This window comes from Poromitra crassiceps (genome assembly GCF_964638095.1).
Source record: "Poromitra crassiceps genome assembly, chromosome: 2".
NCBI classification, from domain to species: Eukaryota; Metazoa; Chordata; class Actinopteri; order Beryciformes; family Melamphaidae; genus Poromitra; species Poromitra crassiceps.
In genome coordinates this window covers 80,090,228-80,114,811 of record NC_139624.1, presented here as the reverse complement: position 1 = coordinate 80,114,811, position 24,584 = coordinate 80,090,228, and the positions used below count along the sequence as shown (strand labels likewise).

The following is a 24,584-nucleotide window of genomic DNA, read 5'->3' as shown; positions in this document are numbered from 1 at the left end:
TGATCTCTGTTATCTTGGAGTACAGCACAGAGAAAGTTTTTTACAGCTTAATAGCTGAGGAGACTTGTGTTTCAGAATCAGCATATGTGGTGCGCTGAAGGGACACTTTGAGCCTCGCTGGCAGGTAAGTTGTGTGTTGCCTTGAGGTCTTCAAAGCTCAGTGAGAAATATGGCTTTTTCTCTCAAATTATATTTCAGATTGCATTCAATGAAACTTTATGGATTGTAATTATTTGCAAGCTGCTGAAGACAAAATTATCACAATGTTTTCTCACAATGAAGTTCATTAAAGAGCAGTTTATCATCTTGTGTTATCTGTTAAGAATGGCATTTCTTGTTAAGTTCATGCAGTCAGCTATTTATGAGGAATAATCTGGTAGATATCTATGGAAAAGGAATGGTTTTATTTTTCAGGAAAAAAAATAGTGGCTGCTGGTTTTCCTTACTGTAGGAGTTGAGAGATAACTGAATTAATATTAACAACCCTCTTTATCAGCATTGTGCATGTGATCAAGGGTATTATCATGCAGGTCATCCATGCCCTATATCAGTGGTTCCCAAACCAGGGTACACGTAACCCTAGGGGTATATGAGGTACTACCGCCGGGGTTACTTGAAAGAGGAAAATGGAAAAATGTCTTACTTTGTAATGTTATATTCAAAAGGTGGGTTATGATTCATTCATTGCATCATATGCTATAGTTTTCTCTTGCAGTTTTCTAAGCAAAATTTGTATTCGGGTAAAGGAGGTACTTGGATTAAGAAATCAGCGAAAAGGGGTAGCCTACCGAAGCCAAAAAAGTTTGAGAATCACTGCCCAATAGCATGTTGTTCAGTTTAGTGTAAATTGTTTGTTACAATAAATTACCATCTGTAGGGTGTGCAAAATCCAATAGCAAGTGTTTTTCCCAGAATCGGGGAATGGAAAACACAACACACAATTTTAGGAACATATTACATAGACGTTCAGGTGTTATTGGAAACTTTATAAACTACCTATAGCTGTCTTACATCATCAGGCAAGGTTCAATGAACTATTCCAAAGTCTAGAATGTAAAGATGCAAAGCAGCATACACACTAGTACTGCAGACCAGTGATTCTCAGCATCCTGTGTGCAATGCCTCCTAATGACCACTAGAGGTAGATAGGCTACCACTATGTCCTGGGTATTATGAATTATTGTCAATTATCAATGTTTTTTTTCCTGTGGCTGAGTGCAGGGTCTGAATTGGGCCACTAGAGGGACTGTCGTGACTCAAGCACTCACTACAAGTGGCTCCCAACCAACCAGCAAACACACACATACACACGCATGCACACACACACACACACACACACACACACACACACACACACACACACACACACACACGCGGGCGCGCCACTTTATGTGGTGGTTTTATTTCACAGATGGAATTTAGTTGCACATCAAAACTAACAGTCAACAACAAAGTCAAATAAGGTCAATACATAGTAGGAAAAAGGACTTGCATACTTGGATGCAGTTGCAGAAATATGCAGGAATTAGTTGTTAGGTCACGTATGTGCTGGCTACAGGTGGTGTTGATGGTATTTAATCTCTGGTCCTGGATTTGTTTGAAACAGTCACTGAAGAACTAAATCTACGAAATGAAATAAATAAACTGACAGTCCTTCAAGTCAGTTTTGGTGGAGCACAAAGTCGTTCATCACTTGTTTAAGCGGTAGGGAGTGGACTTGGTTCAGGTGATGTGTGCCCAGTGCTTGGCGGATCTGGATCCGACACACATGGGCCAGACTGCGAGGACATCTCTTGGCCTCCAGAAAGACCCTGAGTGCCTCAGGATCAGCTCCAGCTGTGCCTGCTCCCAGGTCACCAGGGCTGGGTTGGCACCATGGTCCAGGAGCAGCTGGACGAAGGCCGCATTGCACCTGAGCCACAGTACCTCACCCAGCAGGAGAGAAGCCATGTCACGGGTCAGAACGCCAGCGGCCTGGAGCAGCAGGCGGAAGCTGTCCAGGTGGTGTGAGACGGCGCTGATGTGAGACATGGACAGCATTCAGAATCAGAATCAGAATCAGAAAGACTTTAATGATCCCCGGGGGGAAATTGGGACAGGTTACAGTAGCTCGCTCACAGAACACACATAGCATAAAATAAACAGTAGTAAATGCGATAATAAGCAAAAATAAGCAGAATAAGAACACAACATAGCATAGAATAAACAGTAGTAAAATGTGATAGAAGCAAAAATAAGCAAAATAAGTAGAATACGTCTAAAGTAAGCAAAATAAGTAGAATATACATTACGTGCCAATTACCTTTATTGCACACTGGACTTATATTAAGTCAGCTTGCCCTATACGTTACACGTGGCTCAGCCAGGCACAGTTAACCTATCGGCTGGCTCAGTCTCAGGGAGACTGAGCGTCTCCGAGGTGCTCTTTTAAGAGAGGCATTAAATAGACCGATGGCCACAGGCAGAAATGATTTCCTGTGCCTCTCCGTATTGCATCTAGGTGGAATCAGTCTCTCACTGAACGTGCTCCTGTATTTGACTAGCACGCCGTGGAGTGGGTGCAAGTCATTGCTCATGATGGAGCGTAGCCTGGACAACGTTCTCTTCTCTGACACCGCAGTCAGAGAGCCCAGATCCAGCCCCACAATGTCCCTGGCCTTACGGATCAGTTTGTTGAGTCTGTTGGCGTCCGCTGCCTTCAGCCTGCTGACCCAGCACACAATAGCATACAGGAAGGCACTAGCCACTACCGACTCATAGAACATCCTCAGCATGGTCCGGCAGACGTTGAAGGACCTCAGCCGTCTCAGGAAGTAGAGACGGCTTTGCCCCTTCTTGTAGAGTGCATCAGAGTTCCTAGCCCAGTCTAGTTTATTGTCAATGTACACTCCAAGGTACTTGTAATCCTCCACTATGTCAACACTGACCCCGTGGATTGAAACAGGGGTCACCGGAGCCTTGACCCTCCTCAGGTCCACCACCAGCTCCTTTGTCTTTGACACGTTGAGCTGCAGGTGGTTCTGCTCACACCATGTGACAAAGTTGGTCACCACATCCCGATACTCATCTTCGTCGCCATCTTTGATACATCCCACTATCGCAGAGTCGTCAGAGAACTTCTGAAGGTGGCAAGACTCTGTCTGGTAGGTGAAGTCCGTGGTGTAGATGGTGAAGAAGAAGGGAGAGAAGACCGTCCCCTGTGGTGCTCCCGTATTGCTGACCACTCTGTCTGACACACAGTTCTGCGGGCGCACATACTGTGGTCTGCCAGACAGGTAGTCCACAATCCAGGCCACCAGGGGGGCATCCACCCGCATCGCCGTCAGCTTCTCACCCAGTAGAGCCGGCCTGATGGTGTTGAAAGCACTGGCTTTTGAGGTACAGGAACGATAAAGGACATTTTCCACATCACGGGGACCCTTTGGAGACTCAGGCTCTTGTTGAAGATCAGCTGTAGCACATCACACAGCTGGGGGGCACAGGCTTTGAGCACCATGGGGCTGACACCATCCGGGCCAGCTGCTTTCCTGATCTGCAGGTCTGCTGAGGGTGTGAATGCTATCCATGTCAACAGGCACAACACAGAACCTGATGAGTTCCTGCAGTATCTCCAGCCTTCCCGCCTGGGCAGCACAGTAGACTGGGGTGTAACGTATGAGACGCTTCTTCTGTTGGGGTCACCCCTGGCTTCCAGGAGGATCCAGACACAGTTCAGGTGAACTGTGAGTAAACACGGCCCAGTAGAGAGGCATGCGGGCTATGTCATCAGCTAGGTCTACCTGGGCTCCCTGGATGATCAGGTAGGCCACACAGGCAGTGTGACCCCAGATAGCTGCGAGCCTCAGAGGGGTCCTCCCACCCCTCCACCAACACCACTGATTGATCCGCCTTCTGAAGCGCTCCTGCAGCTGGGTCCTCAGTTTGTCCAGGGCTCCTTTGTCAGCGGCATCGTGGAGCTGCCTGTCGTCACGCCCTGCTCAAACACTCATTCCTTCAGGTCTGTCACTGTACCGACTATTCTTCTTCTTCTTCTGTGTTGTTTTATGGGAGTCGGCATCCTTTATGTTGCATAACCGCCATCTTCTGGATGGATCCGGAAGGCTTTATGAAGGGACAAATTGTTCGAGTGACATCACTGATGATGACATCACAATTGCTCGAGTGACATCACTGATGACTGACATCACAATTGCTCGAGTGACATCACTGATGACATCATCTGTGACATCATCACTGATTTATGACATCACGAGGTAGTGGCCTGGTCACCAGGCTGAGCCAACTTGCCGTTCTGACCTCATCACTGTCTGTGACATCATCAGTGATTTCTGAAATCATCAGCCATGCCAGACTCTGTGTCTTGTTTCAGATGTGCTTACCCCAACATGTTTTAAGATGTATAAAGACTATACTTTGATTAAGAATTTGTGTGATATGGTTTTTCCACTAAAAAGGTGCAGATAATGCGTAAAAGCTGGGAGAGCACGAGACAAGAGAGACAGACAACGTTACATGGTTTTTGTCTGTCATTCATTACAACTAAAGTAACTACTAACCTGTTGTAAGGAGTCAAAAGTACAGATATTTGTGCTAAAATGTAGGGAGTAAAAGTAAAAAGTTGTTAGTTGTTTGTGTGTGTGTGTGTGTGTGTGTGTGTGTGTGTGTGTGTGTGTGTGTGTGTGTGTGTGTGTGTGTGTGTGTGTGTGTGTGTGCGTGCGTGCGTGCGTGCGTGCGTGTGTGTGTGTGTTTGTGAGAGAGAGAGAGAGAGAGAGAGAGAGAGAGAGAGAGAGCAGCACACACACACCGAACTGTCTGGGTCTGTCTGACAAACAGTGATCTTGTTGTGGTGGCTGCGAGGCTGTAACCATTCAGCAACACGTTTACTGCAGTTTCATAGCATCTGGCTGTGAATCACTCCATTCAACTGACACATGTATTCAGTATGGACAAGCTGGCAGCTTCAGTGTGTTCGCTGTGGTCAAGTCTTTGAGCTCACAAAGCAGGGGCATACACTTGTTTCAGTGTTTGGGGGGGCTATTTAGGTCTGTCATAGGCTATAAGGGAGATAACTGCAGGGTCACAGGTCATAGTTTACTCACCTTTTTATTTATCACTGCACCACTGGACCAGATCTAAATATAAACTATTAAAAGCTTGGGCAACAATACATGGTTTCAATGAAAATTGAGCCTTGCCACATTTCTAATTCCTAACAACTGATAATCTATCTAAACTACTGCAAAGTAGAACACTTTATCCCCATATTTGGGAATAATACTGGGCTCTAGTAGACAATATGGTCAGGAAGGTATGAGGTTGGCTCCCACGCCCCACCTGCTGTTCAAAGTAAACAATGCACCCACCCCCTCTTTGCAAGCCGCACACTATCAACCAATGAAATGCTCCGATGTTAGAGCGTGAGGCGGTTTCCAGCAGTTTGCCGTTTCCAGCAGGACAAGCCGCAGCCAAAGATTATATTTGTCAAGATCGTTCAAAACAATAACAAACACATGCCAAACAACACGTGTAGCGTCACAACAACAGTTGTAGCTAGTTTTGTAGACCATAAACATTAGTGTATTTGGGAAACAGAGTAAGCTTACCGATGAAGCAAGATATAGTGCCACGAATTTGAGCACAGACAGACCGTTAAATGTTTGATTCCTACGTTCGCCAAAAAGCTTTGTAACGTCTACAACGCATCAGCTCAGTGCTACAACGGTGTTTAAACGACGGCGGAAGTGCGCAGACGTGAATGTTCTCTCTTCGCTCGGCTACTTTGTGGTTGCTTGTGGCACTGGCAACCTCAAACAACGGATGATGATGATGGAAGAACTTGAAGGTGAGATATTGTGGATTCAGATGGTTATTGTTTGCAAAATCAAATCCCCAACCTTTCCGTTTCATCCCCCTGTGTTGGGGGATGTATTGGTGCTTAAAGTCGCCCTTCAGAGCGAGTTTGGGGTTTAACGTTATGCTAGGCAGGGCCGGGTGATGAAGCTTTATATACGGTTAACTGTCTGACTGGGTGTGATCCATACCATAGACACATCAGTGGTAGCTACTGGAGCTAGCCTGTGTTAGCCTGCTACGAATGAGTCTGTTTGTAGCTGTTTTGGTTGTGACAGTCAGTTCTGGCCCAGAACTGACTATCTTCAATGTATGATGTGTGTACATTATTCTAAGTCCTGACAGTCAACACAGCCTTACTGTATGACCCTCCCTCCACCCAATGTCTTACGTTATTACCGGGTATGTAGTAGCGTTAGCCTAATGATAAAGCTTGCCATTGCCACAGATGCAGCATAAAGTGATGCTAATTATCTTCTAATGAATAAAGTTATTACTGGAGCCAATCTGACAATTGACAACTGTCATGCCTGTGTCATGCCCTAACTGTCCTTCCCATCATCATCATGCAAGACAATGTTAGCTAAGCTATTGACCCCATCACTACATATTGATCACTGTAATGTATAATGTAATATGTAATGTACATATTGATCACTGTATTCTATTTGACAATTGCAGATGGGGAAGCTCCTCCTGGCGAGGAATTATGTCCATGCAACATCTGTGGAAGAAGCTTCTTCCCCAAAGTCCTGGTAAAAAAAGAAACACTCTTTTTTTGGGCCATTCATCACATGTCGAAATGCCTGTATTCACAAGCACCTCTCTTACCAACAACAGCACACAAATGATTTAGACATACTATGATACACAGACCACAGCAAAGCATTGATTCTATGGTCAAAGTATTGTGCTGAGAGGATACATTTGGTATGTTGAGTATGCCGTTGGCCATGTTTAGGCCTGTGTATTGGTGATCAGCTGACAGGATATCAGCTCTTTTGATAATAGAGTGTCTGTGGCTACATTGCGTCCAGCCAGTAGGGAGCTGTGAAAGGCACTTTGTAGGGAAGGTGAGAAATTCTAACCCAAGTGCTGTAGCTTTTTGGGGGCAAATAAGTGAACTTTCTGGATTTGCATCAAACCACAAAACACTAGAATATTATTCACATGTAGCCATAAAAGAGCCACTTCACTATGAGATTAATGCACTATAGAAAATGACTTACAACTCATATTTCACTAACTATGACCAAGCCACAAATGATTGATAGTTTATTAGGAGGAGGAAGGGGGATGAAGGGATGGGGGAAGGGATGGGGGGAGGGGGTGATGTGATGAGGGGATGGGATGAGGGATGAGGGGGTGAGGGATGAAGGGATGACTTGAAGGAAGTATGAGTAGATGTCTCGAGGAACCAGGCCAGTGAGACTCTGGATGGGGGAACTGCCTCGGCGATGGAATCTTCATGGTCTTGATGGCTCCATCTTATCCCTGGTGGTTCCTAGGCTGAGATAGAAGATTAAGGCGTTGGGTGGGAGGGATGAGTTTGGACTTGAGACAAGAGCGAGAAAGGATCTTGGTTTGGGGCGTATATGTAGGTGGAGCGAATGATTGAATCCGGGCGGAGCAAGGGATTGACTGATTGAATGATTGAATGAGTGGTTAGTTGTGGCATGGCCTTGTTCCCGAACTTTAGTTATAATGGTATTATAACTTCATTTATTTATGATAGTTTTATGGTTATGTGAGCATTTTGTTAAACTGTAAAGTACTATATTACACAAAGATGATCATTATTAGCATAATACAAAGCTACGGCTCTCAAGTAATGGCAGGTGTTTCTAAAATGTGTGTCGAAACTGATTTAACTTGCACTGTATTTAGCCATTGCCATCTCTTTCCTTGCCTGCAGAAGAAGCATATTCCCATCTGCCAGAAGGCAGCGGCCAAAAAGAGGAAGGCTTTTGACTCCAGTAGGCAAAGAGCTGAGGGCACTGACATCTCTACTGTCAAACCCATCAAAGCAAAGGTAAGAAGACACCTGATGCAAACCAAGACCCAAACCACATAGTTCAATAGGAAAATTAACAGGGAGAAGAAACTACTAAAAATTGTAAATCCCCGTCTTGAAGCTCTCTTTCAGAAACTTGTTGAATTGAAGCTAAATTATACATGCTGTCATGATTATTATATTTTAATTTCACTTATGATCTGTCATTTACATATTCCTATTCCCATTTCAATTTGCCTTCAAATGTTGCCCATCTATTATCAACTTGATTCATCCACTATAAATATTTAAGACACAAAATCTAACCTAATGCTTTGGACAGCTCTAGTTCAAAGAATTGCCGCTAGCAAAGGTGCGCCTTGGGCCTGATCACGAGTCGAGAGGCTTTCGACTGTTATAGCTACTGTTGCTAACATAACACACTCCATACAGCTCAAGACAGCAGAGCTACTGTCAAGATGAATAGCTTTGTGTGTCTTGGTCTGTCCGATAAGAAACATTTTGACTTGAGTCACTGGAAGCCGGAAGTGGGTCAGCTATTAAAATGTTGCAAGCTAGGACCTGTCATTTTGAGGGAACATAATGATGATCGCTGTAATGAACAGCCAACATATTTGCAGCTGGGCTGTTCTATTCATGACGTTCAGTCATTTGTTTTGGCAAGTTCTGATACAATTTAAACCACTTTGTATTTCAGTTGCAGTTCATCCTCCACTGATTCGTCCTATTTCATTTGTCTTTCTTTTCTATGTTCATGCGATTTAGGGGCACACCTAGGCCTATCAAGTATTCTACTGAAGGCCAAAAGGTATTTACTGACGAAAGAAGTAGGGCGCGCACATCAGCTCAGCATGTCAGGTGCAGGACAAATACAAAATAAACTTAGAGCAGAAAATAAATCAAGTCCGCACACTGAAAAATAAGTCAGCTCCCAGGTCAGTTTATTGATGTTTCGACCAGCGACTCTGATGAAGACCTCCTGGTTTTTCAGCAAAAGGTATTTATTTACTCCACTATTTAATACCGCTTTCCTGCACAAGAGTCACTGAGCTGACTGGTCTGCTGGATCTGTGTGTGGACTCACACTGGCGTTAGTAAAAAAAAAAGAAAAAAAAAAAAGATCAGCAGTATTTTCCACTATTACTCTTTGCCAAAATGTACCCCTATTCCGAATATTCAAGCATATACAGTTATTTTAGCAATTTCTGAAACTTGCACTGGGTGACAGTCTTTGCTTTGACTTTGGGCAGCTGAGCTAATTGCTAGCTTTGACGGCTATGACCTCTTGACAATCCACTGTATGACACTACCTCTGTAGAGGTTGCCAAGTAGGTCACTCAGACTGAGTGTTAGAGAGTCCACAGTCCTTCTCTGCCAGTTTGAACTGCACTGCCTGACAGGTGTTTAGATGGCAACTCAAACAAGGTAATGATGCTTTCTGTTGTCTTGGCGTGAAATAACTGCTGTCCAAGATTCAAGATGTCCTTTGTCATTGTACACAAGTACAACAGAATTGCGAATGCAGCTTCCTGAGTTGATGCATAACAAACTATGCATCAACAAGTAAATAAAGTAACAATAGGGGTGGAAACAAGAGTAATTAATTAATTAATTAAAATACTTAAATAAGAACATTTCCAAGTAGAGTACTGCATGTAAACGGTAACATGTTGTCCATATTGCATTGTTTCCTATGCACATCCTCTCTCTACGTTGACTCATTGTTGTTGGAACAAACTTAATGATGGTGTTAGGGGTATGAGCAGGTACACAGTCATGACTGGAAGCTATGGATGGCATCCTGGGTTGATCTGCTTGCCTGATAGGCAAACAGGTCTTGGTCCAAGGTAACAGGAATGATGTTTTTAATGTGTGCCAGAACCAGTCTCTCGACACTTCATAATAATGGCGTGAGTGAGTGTGACCGGGCGGTAGTCATCCAGCCACTGAATGAGTCAACGTCTCTCTCTCTTTTCTCTCTCTCTCTCTTGATTGATTGATTGATTTGTTTATTTAAGTGTCATGCCCTGTTTCGTGTGCCCAGGCCATTTGGGCCTACAAGATACTATAATAATAACAGCCATATAAATATATCATGCATTCAAACTTTTCTGTCATATGAGGGACATAAATGATGTGCTCTATAAAGGAATGAAATCATGTTTCACCATGTTTGGCAGACAGAGAGGCTTGCTGAACTTGAGGACTGTAACCAAATAGGAAGAAGTAGGAAGTCAACTCGGCTATCATGTTGCCAAGGAAGCAACTCCGATCACAGTGTACTACTTCAGTCAGAAGTCATTAGCAGTAGATACCACTCACACTGCACTATGGGAAGACGATGCACGAGCTTGTAGGCTGTTTCTTTTTATACTGTAATATATGTATGAGAAAATGGTCCGTAGCTAGGGATAGGGCGGTCATAGGGAGTGGGGGTTCAAGCGGTAGGTAGGCGGAGTGGCTAGGGGGATGTGGGTGGTGGGAGGGTGCGTGGTGAGAGAAGGGGGCCATAGCTAGGGATAGGAAGCTCATAGAAAGTCGGGGTTCAAGGGGCGGAAGCGCCATAAGGCTGAATGGCCACACCAATGTGCCGTGGACTCCAAGGTATTTATGTTTGTATGAGTCTGGACCTGGACAGACATGGATGTAGACTGCAGCCTGACTTGTTGGCGGAGGCATCTGTTTCAATTGTTGTCCCACTGATGATGGCACAATGTCTATGACATCATCAGTGATATCATTATTGACCAAAATCATCTTATGACATCACTGATGATGTCATATGCACTGATGATGTCATAGGCATTGTGACATCATCTGTGATGTCATAGGCTTTGTGACATCATCAGTGACAGTGATGTTATCAGTGATGCAAAGTTGAGCAATTGTGCGCTGCACATGCCAATAGAGCAGGCGAGGCCACACAGTGGCCGAGCTGCATGTGGCAAGGCCACGCAGCGGGCGAGCCTAGGGTTTCGGCTCCCGATACCCTAGCACAATACAACCGCGATGCAGTATTTCTAGTTAGTTTATCGGCCAGGCATCAGCCGATGCTGCTGATTATCTCAAAATGGCTCCAAAATGCGATTAATCGGTCTATCTCTAGTCTAGAGGTCACTCAACATGTAAATTACCCGAATAAAAGTAACAAAAACAAATCAAGATTGCAGTAACAATGTTTACCGCTTCGGCAGCGCCAGCTTTCTCATTTGGATCCTGGGCTGAGGTGACTGGTATACAGTAATTAAGCAATATCACACGAGAGGGAGTGCTGTTGTTGGCTAATATCGTCACGGCTGTGATTCGGTCGTAGGCACGAGGCGGCAGGCCGAGTGCCGAAGATAATCACAGCCGCTTTGTGAATGACATTCAATGTAACTTGGCTGGTGTTTGTTTTGTTGATTAGAGCAGCTGTGAAGCGGAGTACTATACAGTTCTGGCACAGGCACAATGAGTCGCATTGACATTCAACAAACGTGATAACGATTTGCTGAAAACACATAATCTGCGTTAAGTGCCCCCTACTAATGTCGCACATAGCCTATTAATCACTGTCTCCCGCATTGAATAATTGAAGACAACTCACTGTCTGCGATGCATTTCCTCAAGTTAAGTCCTAATTGTGCTCAGGTCTTTTTTTATGTTGCTTTACTGGGGATTTATTCGGTAATCCAATCTGGAGCAGTTTATTAGGGTACCATTGTGACTTCCGTGTCATCGTGTGGAAAATTCTTTAAAACTTTAATCACAAAGCTAAATCAAGCACGTTCGAAACAGACAGAATAGGGGAAGCTAGGCGTTTTTACCTTCAAAATAAAAGCCGTATTTTATAACTGGGTAAATAAAAATCAGGGTTGGCGACTCACTAAGTGTTAAAATTGACTTTAGTTGTCTGTGTTCTATATGTATTCTGTCTATTTCGGATCACACACAAAAAACGTTGCAACATGCATCAGTTTATTTAATTACCATTATTGTGAAGGTTTTAACCAGAAGTTTCAATGTTATTCTGGCTCACTTGACGCTTTTGCGGCTTCAGTCGGCCTCAGTCTGCACGCAAATCGTTATCACAAAAGCTGTGTATGAATGCGAAATAAAAGGTGAGCAAGCAAAGCTAGTTTGCCATTTTATGCAGAGACGGTTGTCGTCTAAACATGGCCTTAGTTACCAAGCAAGCAGAAACAGTAATATTTCCAACCAGTGAGAGGCAGCAATGTGCCGCAAGGCATCTAGTCTGCCGCAAAGCTATTAGGAGCAGAAGAAGACGCTCGCCGATACCTCGCTAACAGATTAGCACTAGTATTTTAGCAAACTATCAAAAACAGCGTTATCTTTATGATGTTTTAATAATGTTACTAGACACGTAACTCTATAGAGCCCCGTTGTAAGGTCTGTTTATCAAAATAACGCATATTGTGAAAACGGTTTTACTTTGTGGAGCAAATCAGCAGCTAACACCATGGATGTATACAGTCAATGATTTAGAGCAGCTGTGAAGCGGAGTGATATACACACAGTGAAGTGCCAGTGCTGTTATCGTGAAATATCAGCACTGCTAGGATCCCTCTTGTCCAATCAAATTGCTCAGCCGGAACTAACTGTTGTATAATGGAGTATCTCCACTGTGTTGCCTTCTAGGCGGTGGAGCCCCCTAAGAAGCCATCCAACTGGCGCAGAAAACATGAAGAGTTCATAGCCACTATCCGGGCCGCCAAGGGCATCGACCAGGTCATGAAGGATGGCGGGCCATTACCCCCACCGCCCCCTCCCTCTTATGACCCAGGTACAGTAACACACAGGTACAGTAACACACAGGTACAGTAACACACAGGTACAGTAACACACAGGTACAGTAACACACAGGTACAGGTACACACAGGTACAGTAACACACAGGTACAGTAACACACAGGTACAGGTACACACAGGTACAGTAACACACAGGTACAGTAACACACAGGTACAGTAACACACAGGTACAGTAACACACAGGTACAGGTACACACAGGTACAGTAACACACAGGTACAGTAACACACAGGTACAGTAACACACAGGTACAGTAACACACAGGTACAGTAACACACAGGTACAGTAACACACAGGCACAGGTACAGTAACACACAGGTACAGGTACACACAGGTACAGTAACACACAGGCACAGTAACACACAGGTACAGGTACACACAGGTACAGTAACACACAGGTACAGTAACACACAGGTACAGTAACACACAGGTACAGGTACACACAGGTACAGGTACACACAGGTACAGTAACACACAGGTACAGTAACACACAGGCACAGGTACAGTAACACACAGGTACAGGTACACACAGGTACAGTAACACACAGGTACAGGTACACACAGGTACAGTAACACACAGGCACAGTAACACACAGGTACAGGTACACACAGGTACAGTAACACACAGGTACAGTAACACACAGGTACAGTAACACACAGGTACAGTAACACACAGGTACAGGTACACACAGGTACAGGTACACACAGGTACAGTAACACACAGGTACAGGTACACACAGGTACAGTAACACACAGGTACAGTAACACACAGGTACAGTAACACACAGGTACAGGTACACACAGGTACAGTAACACACAGGTACAGTAACACACAGGTACAGTAACACACAGGTACAGTAACACACAGGTACAGGGCAACTGGACTTGATCAAGAAACTAAAAACAATAATGGGTTAAGCAGAGGAAGAGAGAATGTAAAATTGGGAGCAGAGGCAGGAGAGACTTAACACCACTTACTGTATTTCAGTCATTATTTGATTGATTGATTTCAATGTTGTAAAATCTCAAAGGAAGATAGAGTGGAATGGCTTGGCTTTAACGTTTGCGAATCCCCACTGACAATATTTATTGAGTTGTAGCGTAGACTTTTCAAATCTCCCTCATGCAGCAGTCTTAAAGCTGTCTCTTAACAATTTGCAATTTGCCATTGTGCAACGTTAAGATCCCAGTTACAGGCATATTTACTCGCGCCTCTTTTGTGTTTAGACTATATCCAGTGTCCGTACTGTCAGAGGAGGTTCAGCGAGAACGCAGCCGACAGACACATCAAGTTCTGCCGGGAGCAGGCCGCCCGCATGCCCAACAAGGGCAAGTTAGGAGATTCCAAGAAACCACCTCCTGCTCGCACACAGGTAGTAGCTGACATGCACAGACTACACGCACACGCACACGCACACGCACACACACACACTCACTCACGCACGCACGCACGCACACACACACACACACACACACACACACACACACACACACACACTCACACACATCAGATTGCCAGCTACTTACAGTAGCAACAGCTTTGATGCATGACTAGGGGGTTAACGTGTGCCAATAAAAACAGTGCAGTCCAAACTCTGCCTTCATTATCTCTGTGAAGTTTGCACACTGTGCCATGATGGAGTAAAATAGCGACTTGATATTTAATATATGATATGTAAACTTGTACACACAGGCACAACCGCACCAGAGGGCATGACACACAGGCTCATTTCATTGTAGACTGGGGTATGGTGGTATGACTCAAGGAAAACAACAGCTAACACACTTTTTCTTGTGTAACGAAGGACATATTGTTTTTGTTCACCTTCAAAAGTGGTGATTGGACTTCAAACCCAGCCCTTTTGTGTTATGCCCTCTTGGCACTGCTAATTGATCTAACACTGGCTCTCTGTCGCTCTTCAGCTCAAGGCTTCTACTCCTGTGAAGAAGGTCAACTCCCCTGTTGCGTCCACCACCCCCTCTGCCTCCTCTCGTTTACCCCAGAGATACAACTCTGCACAGGCCCCTGGTAAGCTGGATCTACGTTGTTTCTGCGGTACTGGTTTACTTGGTGGTTCTTTAGTTGACCATTCAACTTTCGTCTACATGTTTGTGTTGCTTTTCTGTGTAGTGCAGAAAGAGAAGACAGACATTTTAACTTGTGAGTTTTTTTGTTTGTTTCAGGACAGCTCAGTCAAACACTAGCCCCTTTCAGGACTGTGTTGTCACTGGCTACTCACCTCCTACACAGTCTCTTATACGATCGTTATCAGAGGCGCTAACATAAGTCTCAAACAGCGGTCAATGTTAAAACACTCATCTTACACTCATCTTACTCATCTTAAGTGTCACAGAGACATTTCAAAGGGTACTCACCGACGCAGAAGGGTTTTTAGCGCGAATGCGGACCCTACACCGGCGACCGAGATGAATATGATACGGACTCGCGGGAGTGCGCGTAGGCCGGCTAATTGTTGTTTAACACGTTCACTGCCAATGGCGAGTTGACTCGTCAAAAAAATTCCAACGGTTCACTGCCAATGACGAGTTGAGACGTCAAAAAAAATATATTTTTTTTTTTGACGGTGCTACGTGGATCAATGCCCCCCACGTCTCCTATAAAATTATTGGAGCTACCGAACGTGTACAACCCATTCCACCGACCCACTAAGTGGCGACAGTGCTCTCCTGACTAGAGGAAGGCAAGCAAAAAGCAGTGTGATCAAGCCATTCTCATGAAAATGGATGGGCGAAAACGCTTTCGTTTTCGCGCTGATTGCTGGCGGTGCGGGATTGCAAATTTGCATAATAGATTACGGGTGGAACACACTTTGAAACACGCAGCATAAATATGACCAGAATCGCAAAAGCTTCATCAAAGCTCTCAACGAAAACTCCAAGTAACGAGCGAGTCCATCCAGACTTCCTCAAAGAGCGGCCGCGCAGACAGGCACAGCAGCAGCAAAGCAATGAGCCTGGTGACGCGAGGTTTACAGCAGCAGCAGCAACGAGCTTGTGACACGGCCGCTGCAGCCAAGAAGACACACACGGAGGGAGGAGTTGGAAGCAGAGGGGGGTTTCCTGCTGTTATGGAGGAAATTACTGTTCAAAACTATTGTTTAGATGTCTGACGTCTTACTGATGCCAAAAATGAATGGTTAAAGTGACTGTTCTATCGAATTTCACAAAAAGCCGTTTATCTCAGAATAATTTTTCTGACGCTGAAACCATGCTGTATTCAACTGCTAATGCTTACATAACTACTAACTCTACAAACTAACTCTTTTAGACAGAGAAAGCACACATTCTATTAGTTCTTTTGAGATATTGTGTGTTCACAAAATCTTAGCAGAAAAGAATCCTCGGGTCTTGAAAGATGAGCCAGAATCCTCAAAAAAACCCTCTGGCAGAAGCTACCTACAGTAAAAAAAAAACGGCTGGCAGTGAATGTGTTAACATGCAGGCCAACCGGCTAGGAGCGGGTTATAATATGGATTCCACTGCATGTTAAGAAGTGGCTCATGTGTATCAGAGGAGACATGAGAGTCTACTTGACACCCTCCCCAGATCGACAGAGGGGGTGGAGCAATGACCGGGACCACTTAAACAGGGGGTATTGACTAAGTAAAATTGGGAGAAAAGGGGGGGGGGGGCATTCAACAAAGCCGTGTGATAAAGTGAGTTAAACAGACACTTCCTAAGTTCTAATTGGCTGAGTTGTGTTTGATGCTATATTGTAAAATACCCAAACTGAAATGGGGCAGTTACTTCATGAGTCATAATATCAATAAAGAAGCACATTATAATCCATTGTAGTTTGTCACCAGAGAGCATTCATAACCCAGCTATATTTCTCAATGGGTACAAATCATTCAACTTTAAAATGCTAATTCGTTGCAAGAAGCCGTGATAGTGAACCTTGTTCCATGTTCACTTCTGACTGCTGCTTTGCTTTTTCACTTTGTTTCAGCCCAACCTCCATTCATCTCTATCACACTTCTACCATCATACCTTATTTTAATTGTTCATAGTTTAGCTATTTAACTGAAATTTTTATCCAGTCAGCACAGCTTACAATAGTTGGGTTTCCATCCAAAAGTATCGTAAATTTTAATCGAATTTTCAGAAAGTCGGCAAAAGTAAATGCGAAATAATGTGCGTTTCCATCTGCTGCTATTATGCAGCAGATAGAGCTGTCAATCACCTGGTGTTTGAGGCTGTCTGAGCTGCTGATCTGCTGCTAGACCCGATACAGCTCTATTAAACACATCTAACGTTATTCATTTAAAGTTTCTTGATGATCTACAAGTAGACAAAGGTACTATAAAGCAATTTCTGGATTACCAGGTGCGACTCGGCAACCATAACGTTATAATCCACGCAGCAGATAGTAAGTGAATACAATTTCATTCAATTCTAGAAGTGAGTCACCTTAAAGTTAATATCCCAGTCTTCTTCTGTTTACCACGGCAGGTATTGTGCTGTGTAGCCTATTTACCATTATTTACCATGTGTAGCCCTATTGTGTAGGCTACACGGCATGTAATGTTTTGCAGCGATCAAGGCAAACTGTGTGGTTTTTGAATGGAGAGACGACGGAATATCACTTCATCTGTTTCCACTGCACTTATCACATTTTCCTTTTATCGACACACCCGACCTTTCCACCTTCCTCAAGCGTGAAAAAGTTTTTGCAATATTTGGAGGCTTTTGCGAATTTTGCAGCGTTTCCACACTTCGCAAATTGAAATTTTGCATAGAAACAGGTGGATGGAAACCCGACTAGTAAGTGCAACAGTAGAACAGTTTTCTTTCCTGTATGTTTTGTCTTCTTTTAAATGGCCCTTTGCTGTTGCACTGTTGACATCTTGTAATAAAAAGTACATTATGAATAAAATCCTTTATTATTGAATGTTGTTGTTTCCAAACGTTCCATCCAAAGTTGTATTTTGTAATAGATTGCTGTGAAGACCTTTCTTCAGGCTGGGATGGATCAGCTATTTTTGGCTGTTTAATGAGATTATCACATGGACTACACTGACTCATTGCACATGTTTTCTTTCTCTCTCTCTCTCTTCCTCTTTCTCTCCTTCTCTTTCCGTAGGAATCCCATCTAGTAAGGTCTCCTCTGCAAGTTCGGTGAGGAGTATTCCCTCCGACCTCTCAAGCCCTCCATCAGGGTCAGTGCACACACACAAAAACACACATGACACAGCACAGCAAAACTTGTTTGTTTGAAACTACTATAACTACTGTACTTCATACTTTAAACGATTTTCAGACGGCAGCCCGTCTTTATTGTCACACAACACACTACAACACATGCACGGAGGGCCACAACACACACATGCTGACGGTGGCCGGTGAAATTTGTCCTCTGCATTTAACCCATCCTGGCTTTGTCCTTTCCTCCGGGGGGCAGGCCAGGAGCAGTGGTCGCTTTCTCGTACAGCGCCCGGGAACCGACTTCGGATGTTGTCGTCACTGGTCGGATGACGATGACGATCTGATCTTCTGCATGTTTTTAATGGGGAAGTTGGGCTCAAAACAGCACCTATAGGTCGCTTCCGGAAAGAAGCGCCAAAATTGGCACAAATACTCCTTGTGGACTGTTATTTTGATAAAAGTAACTGGCCACGCAGAAATTTTATTTTTTTCTAAGATGGCCGCCATTTCCAGCCTGAAAACACTATTTTGGTGGCAACTTTGGGTAGAATTTTCCAATATGAATGATCTTGTTATCAAACCATACATTTATGACCACAGAGTCAGAGAAGCCAGATTTATTCCATGAAAATTTCAAAATGGCTGCCATTTTAAAGATGGCTGCCATTTCAGCAATTTTTACCATAGGATTTCACTGTGCAGGGCGATTTTGATGATTCTGGTGTCAAATGACAAGTTTTTAACTATACTATGGAAATTTAAAAATTATACATCAGAAATCATTTGTATATCTCCTTTTACCATTTACTCTGCATATCTTTTCAAAGTAATGTGAAAATATGCATAAACAACAGTATTTTAGCACAACTTTTATTAGAAATGTATAGGAAATTGACATTTTATTTTCACAGGGAGCGATTATTTGGTTACAATTGAATATGCATAAGCTATAAATAAATAAATAAATACATTAATCTATTAATTAATAAAGTACATTTGATCTAATAATTACCACTTTTATAAATGGACACCTTGCTGTAAAGTAATTACATACATTTTTGCTAAAACAATAAATAGCTTTGAAAGAATGAGAGTCAAGGTGGGGACAGGAAATCAATGAGGGGGGGGGGTCATCTCCTGAGTGTCCTGCAGGTGGTGCAGGCTGGCGCTGGAGTAGTCCTTGACACTACAGCTGCTAGGCAGGCTGACCCCTGAGTTGCTCATGTTGCTGGTGCTCCGCTCCAAGTAGCCCAGCTAAAATACTGTTGTTTATGCATATTTTCACATTACTTTGAAAATATATGCAGAGTAAATGGCAAAAGGAAATATACAAATGATTTCTGATGTATAATTTTTAAATTTCCATAGTTAAAAACCTGTCATTTGACACCAGAATCATCAAAATCGCCCTGGACAGTGAAATCCTATCGTAAAAATAGCTGAAATGGCAGCCATCTTTGAAATGGCAGCCATTTTGAAATTTACATGGAACAAATCTGGCTTCTCTGTGGTCATAAATGTATGGTTTGATAACAAGATAATTCGTATTGGACAATTCTACCCAAAGTTGCCCCCAAAATAGTGTTTTTGGGGCGGGAAATGGCGGCCATCTTGGAAAGATCGAGATTTCTGCGTGGCCAGTTACTTTTATCAAAATAACAATCCACAAGGATTATTTGTGCAAATTTTGACGCTTCTTTCCGGAAGCGACCTATTTGACATTGAAAGTGCATTTTTTGAGCCCCACTACTGGGGGAGCACGGGGAGAACATGCAAACTCCACACAGACAGAAAGGCCCTTACGATGAGGGTGGTTCTCAAATTTCTTCAAGTCAAGGACACCTAAACTGACACAAATTAAACCACAGACCCCCATTTGATAAGATTTTGTCCCTGGGTCTCCCATCTGATATGCTAGGTCACAAGCACACATTATTGCTGTTGGCAGTTTGACATGATGCATTCTTGAGGGTATTGCGCAATACCAGCGCAGAGGCCACCTGCAGTACTACAAGTACACAAAGCTCAGCTGATTTTGTTGCTCCATTTTTCGCCATAAATGTTTGTAAAGTGGCAAGTATTGAAACCTACGACCCTGCTTTTAGGCATCAAAAGTAATCAGAAATTAATTTAGTGATGAAAAACGTTAACTTTTAGACGTGTTGCATTCTGAGATGCTTTTTCTGCAACACAGTTGTAAAGAGGTTATCTGAGTTACTGTTGCCTTTCTGCCTGCGCCAACCAGTCTGGCCATTCTCCTCTGACCTCTCTCACCAACCAGGTGTTTCCGTCCACAGAGCGCTGCTCGCTCACTAGATGTTTTTTGTTTTCCATACCATTCTGTGTGAACTCTAGAGACTGTTGTGTGAAAATCCCAGGAGATCAGCAGTTTCAGAAATACACTAACACTAAACACTAAAACTCACATTGAGGTCACATTTCAACCCCCTTTCTGATGCTTGATGTGAACATTAACTGAAGCTGCTGACGTCTATCTGCATGTGTGCTAGTTTAACCAATGACCCAAAACATAACTGGATGTGTTTATTATAATATATCATGGCAGCACAAGTGCCTCTTGTTTTGAACTTGCACATTGAACTTGATTCATCTTTACAAACCCAGCCTTCCAAGTAACTATACATTTGACTGCTCCATCCCCTCCCTCTCATACATCTGATACACCCACGGTGTAAGAAGGAGCGCTACCGCATGTCCTTTGTCCCTACGGCTGTCAGACTTTTTAACATCCAATAATAGTTCAGCACAATATAGCACTGTTGTTGTTGTTTTTATTGGTAACTATTGTTATTGTGTGCTGCTGGCTATAGTTTTGCACTTTATAGTTTTGCACTTTACCATTCTAATGGCTTTTGCTGCTGTTGCTATTGTTAGTTGTTGTTGGTAAGTATTGTTGCTGTTCTTATCTTTTAGTGTGTGTATTGGATTTATCTTTGTGTTTATTTTTAGAGCTGTTTTTATGTCTTCCTTGTGAGAGCTGCTGTAACGAGTAAGTTTCCCCACTGTGGGATTAATAAAGGCAATCAATCAAAATCAATCATCTGTCTCGTCAGGGTGGGGGTTAAGACCCCCAGAGCAGTGAGCACTGGCTATGGCTCTGTGAAGAACACTCAATCTGGAGTAGGACTCAACAAGAAGAGAGTAGACAACTACAACCCTAGGTAAGCCAACAATCTGATTTTTTTTAGCCCCTCCTTGCTAAATCCTTTGACAATTTACTACGACATCTGCTAGAGGGTCACAGGACAATGTGAGACACACAACAGGAGACGTTTTATTTTTTCTCCTTTTTTTAGGTTTTTATTAGGCATATTTCTGTTCTAAAATAGTAAATTTGGCTATGGCTAGCCTTTCTATTGACAGCCATGGCTGTGAATAGAACTCGTTCCCTTGTATTTATTTATTATTTATTGATGATGTGACTGCCTGACAACAGCAGCAGGATGAATTCTGAAGTGTTTCAGGCAATATTATCTGCTCATGACAATATTGCCTACAGTACACAGAGTTCCCTCCAGTTGCACACCATCTTTTTTATTTTTAAAGAGTGTACAATAATCAACCATGACAAATTTAGATGAGCAGCATACCAACTTAACAGTACACTTGAATATCATCATGTCCTGCCTCCCAAACAAAAACATTATATTGTACACAGGTGCACATACATGCACTCACACAAGCATACTTACACATTGTATATAAAAAACATACAAACAATTAAAATAAAATAAGAAAGAAACAAGCAACGACGAAGTTGTGATGGTAACATGATATGTCCTTAATTTATAATGTCCATAGGGACCCATAGTGCAGATGTCCAAGTCGGTTATGAATCACCTTGAGAAAAGTTTTCCAAACAGAAAGTAGGGGGCACCACAGATCTTGACAAATGTGACCACGGTTATATTTTTCAAGAGTTAATCTCTCTATAGGCAAAAAATATATTTATTTATTTGGTCCAAGAACATCTAAAAGTGCTAAGCAATGCATGCTCCTATTTTGGAAGAATGAAGCTCCTACAACTTTTAAGTTGCACACATTTGTGGCGTTCTATTTTTGTATGCTGTATCACAACTATTCATCATCTTTTCGAGACAATCCCACTGAACAATGTCCTTTCCTTATTCACGCTTGTTTCACTTTTGATCAGAAAATGTCTTTGGCAAGCTTTGTGGGGGGGGGGGGGGAGAAACGTTCCTTTAGATTAGATTAGGTTAGGTTAGATTAGTTTAGTTTAGTTTATTTAACAAACTTCAAGTACAGGGTAAAAAAAACATAAATGACATTGTCAGGGAAGAAACAATAACTCCAATAATCCTTAGACTGGAATCTCTATGGCTCAATATGTAACACTGACTACTAGACAAACACACTGGACAAACACACTAGAGTGTTACTTTCAAATTGAAACGCTTGATCAACATGATTAATAAGGAACAATCAAACACCCGCTGTTTGATATCTAGCAATATTCTTACTATTTCAATACTCTATTGTTAAGATTAAACATTGATGGAGATCTTTGTACTTTTACTTAATGTTAATTCTGTTATGTTATGAGGTTTTATCTGTTTGATTGCGATTTTCATTATAATATTCAGTAGTAGTAAGTAGTCTTTGAAATACATTTTCTGTTAGGTGTCTAGCTGAAAAAGCGCTACATAAACAAAGCATTCTATGATTTGCTAACATTATTGTTATCCATCACTGGCGCTTCTGTCTTCTCTCTCAAACCTCTCAGGAATGATGCCAATAGTGGGAACGAAGTGGACAACGGTGGAACGAAGAACAAGTTCTGTCACTCGTGTAGGACCAGGTATCCTATCGAGTCAGCCAAATTCTGTTGCGAGTGTGGGATCAGGCGGATGTGTATCTGAAGGAGCACAGAATAGAAGAGAGTGGCGGTGCGCCGATACTCAGACTGGCATCCGAGAATTTCCCCAAAAATAAAGTCCGATACGATCCAAGGATCAGAAATCAGGGATGCAAACTAGTTACCTTTAGGTGACAGTCACCTTTTTGATCCCAAAATAGGGCAACTTGTGTGAATGATTTCTGAGTAGTTTCTGAGTCTGCCCTGGTGTCTGTCACCTTTTTCACTCTCTCCATGAGTTTGTATCCCTGGAAATAAAACACCAAGAAGCTTGAGCCTCTGCTTCACACACAGACTGATGCGTCATCTGAAAGGGAGATTTGTTATTTATTTTTGTCCAGAGCACTAACGTGGTCCAAATCGGGATCAGATGGGTCAATAATTAAGAGTTCAGTACTCATTCAGTAGTGACACACTAGTATTGGTGCATCTGTGCATGGAAGAATAAGATGGTAGCGGAGGTGAAGAGGGAATAAAGCTAGTAAATGAGTTCAAATGTGAAAAAGGAGAAAAAGGAAATGTGTGGGGCACTTATTAGAGGTGACTAGTTCTTGTGCCCTTTTATTCTGATCCCCAATCAACCATAATATGAAATCCTGAATTCCTTTCTCCCATCGCCCTCCGCTCCCTCGCATACAAAAATATATTCCTGATGAAGTGCAATATGATTGACTACTGAAAAAGACAATGTGTTTATTGTAAAGAAGAAAGGTTTTGAAATTTGGGAAAGGTTTCACACGCCTTTGACCGGGACCAGTCAAAGCTAGCTGTTAAATCTCAGTGCTACCTGTTTGTTTTTTGTACGTTACTTTAAAAGCAATGTTTGTTTCCAACTCTCTTATTGCTGCCATTATAGGCCTAACATTTATATACAGGTGTTTTGAAATGTAGCATTACTCAAGGGTCAATCCTTTTATTCCCCCTCATTTCATACAATGAAATGAGTTATTTATTTTCATATATTCTTTTCCATCTGATTTTTGCTCAGTGACTCTGCTTCTTTTTTTAACGTTATCTATAGAATTTAAATGTTTTTATTTGGATGTATGAAACTTTTAAGGCACCTTGATACGTTACATTTATTTTCCCATTTACAGTGTTTCTATTGAGTCAGTATTCAGTTGGACATTACAGGTGTTGAGGATGAGTAAAGTTCTGCTGCAACGACTTTATCCATGCCTTCTCTTGCCCACGGGTTTATTTCAAAACCATGGCTATTCAGGATTTTGTTCAGAATTGTGACTTTGTATAGGCATCCCCCCTGTGCCGCAGTATCCTTGCTTATACCTTTAACTATGCTACTGGTACGGCAGTAACTTCACATAGCTAAGGCACATGAAACACAGGAGGGTCAGACTAGACACATGTCTACAGTCAGATTCCACATCTTATTCCAGGTACTGTACTTTGTTAGGGGATACACCGACATGGGAAACAAGTGTCTCTACTTGAGGTGTATGGGTAATGATCTGTCACTGTCACTCACATCACGATTGTAGTACTTTGGGGAGCAAGACATTTGTGTGAGAACCCCTTCCCTCCCCCAGCACCCCCAGAGGAAAACTATTTACTGTACATGACAAGCAATGCTTTCACGTACTGGATAGGTTCATTTGCCTGTACTGGATGCAGTGGTTGTTAGCCCAGATACGCTTGTGCACTTATTGTCATGTACTGTATTATCCACCCTCAATAAACTTCTATGAAGAGCGCTGCGATGCAATTGTGAGTGTCTGTGCGAGCGAGTCAATCTACACTGTTATTACGTAAATAGGGAAATAATTAAATACAATGCATTTCACACTTGCACAGAAGCCTTTACTTGGTTTTATATATAAATATATTTGGCA

General features: G+C 42.8%; 1 protein-coding gene across 1 annotated transcript; it reads left to right on the top strand.

The window, feature by feature from the left end:
- Positions 1-5,722: 5,722 nt before the first annotated feature.
- Positions 5,723-24,390, top strand: LOC310772417 (zinc finger C2HC domain-containing protein 1A-like). The gene is made up of 9 exons (XM_083632221.1): positions 5,723-5,842; positions 6,532-6,605; positions 7,766-7,882; positions 12,503-12,647; positions 13,899-14,044; positions 14,595-14,700; positions 17,776-17,851; positions 20,912-21,019; positions 22,603-24,390. Exons 1-9 carry the CDS (start codon positions 5,818-5,820, stop codon positions 22,736-22,738), a joined length of 933 nt encoding a protein of 310 aa, XP_083488347.1. The 5' UTR covers positions 5,723-5,817; the 3' UTR covers positions 22,739-24,390.
- The last annotated feature ends 194 nt before the right edge of the window (positions 24,391-24,584 follow it).

What these genes read in the sequence shown, in the direction of transcription:
- LOC310772417 (XM_083632221.1), top strand. Translation starts at nt 5,818, where the DNA reads ATGATGATGATGGAAGAACTTGAAG. An exon ending in GATGATGGAAGAACTTGAAG is followed by an intron (nt 5,843 to 6,531) that starts GTGAGATATTGT and finishes TGACAATTGCAG; the next exon opens with ATGGGGAAGCTCCTCCTGGC. An exon ending in CCCTCCCTCTTATGACCCAG is followed by an intron (nt 12,648 to 13,898) that starts GTACAGTAACAC and finishes TTTTGTGTTTAG; the next exon opens with ACTATATCCAGTGTCCGTAC.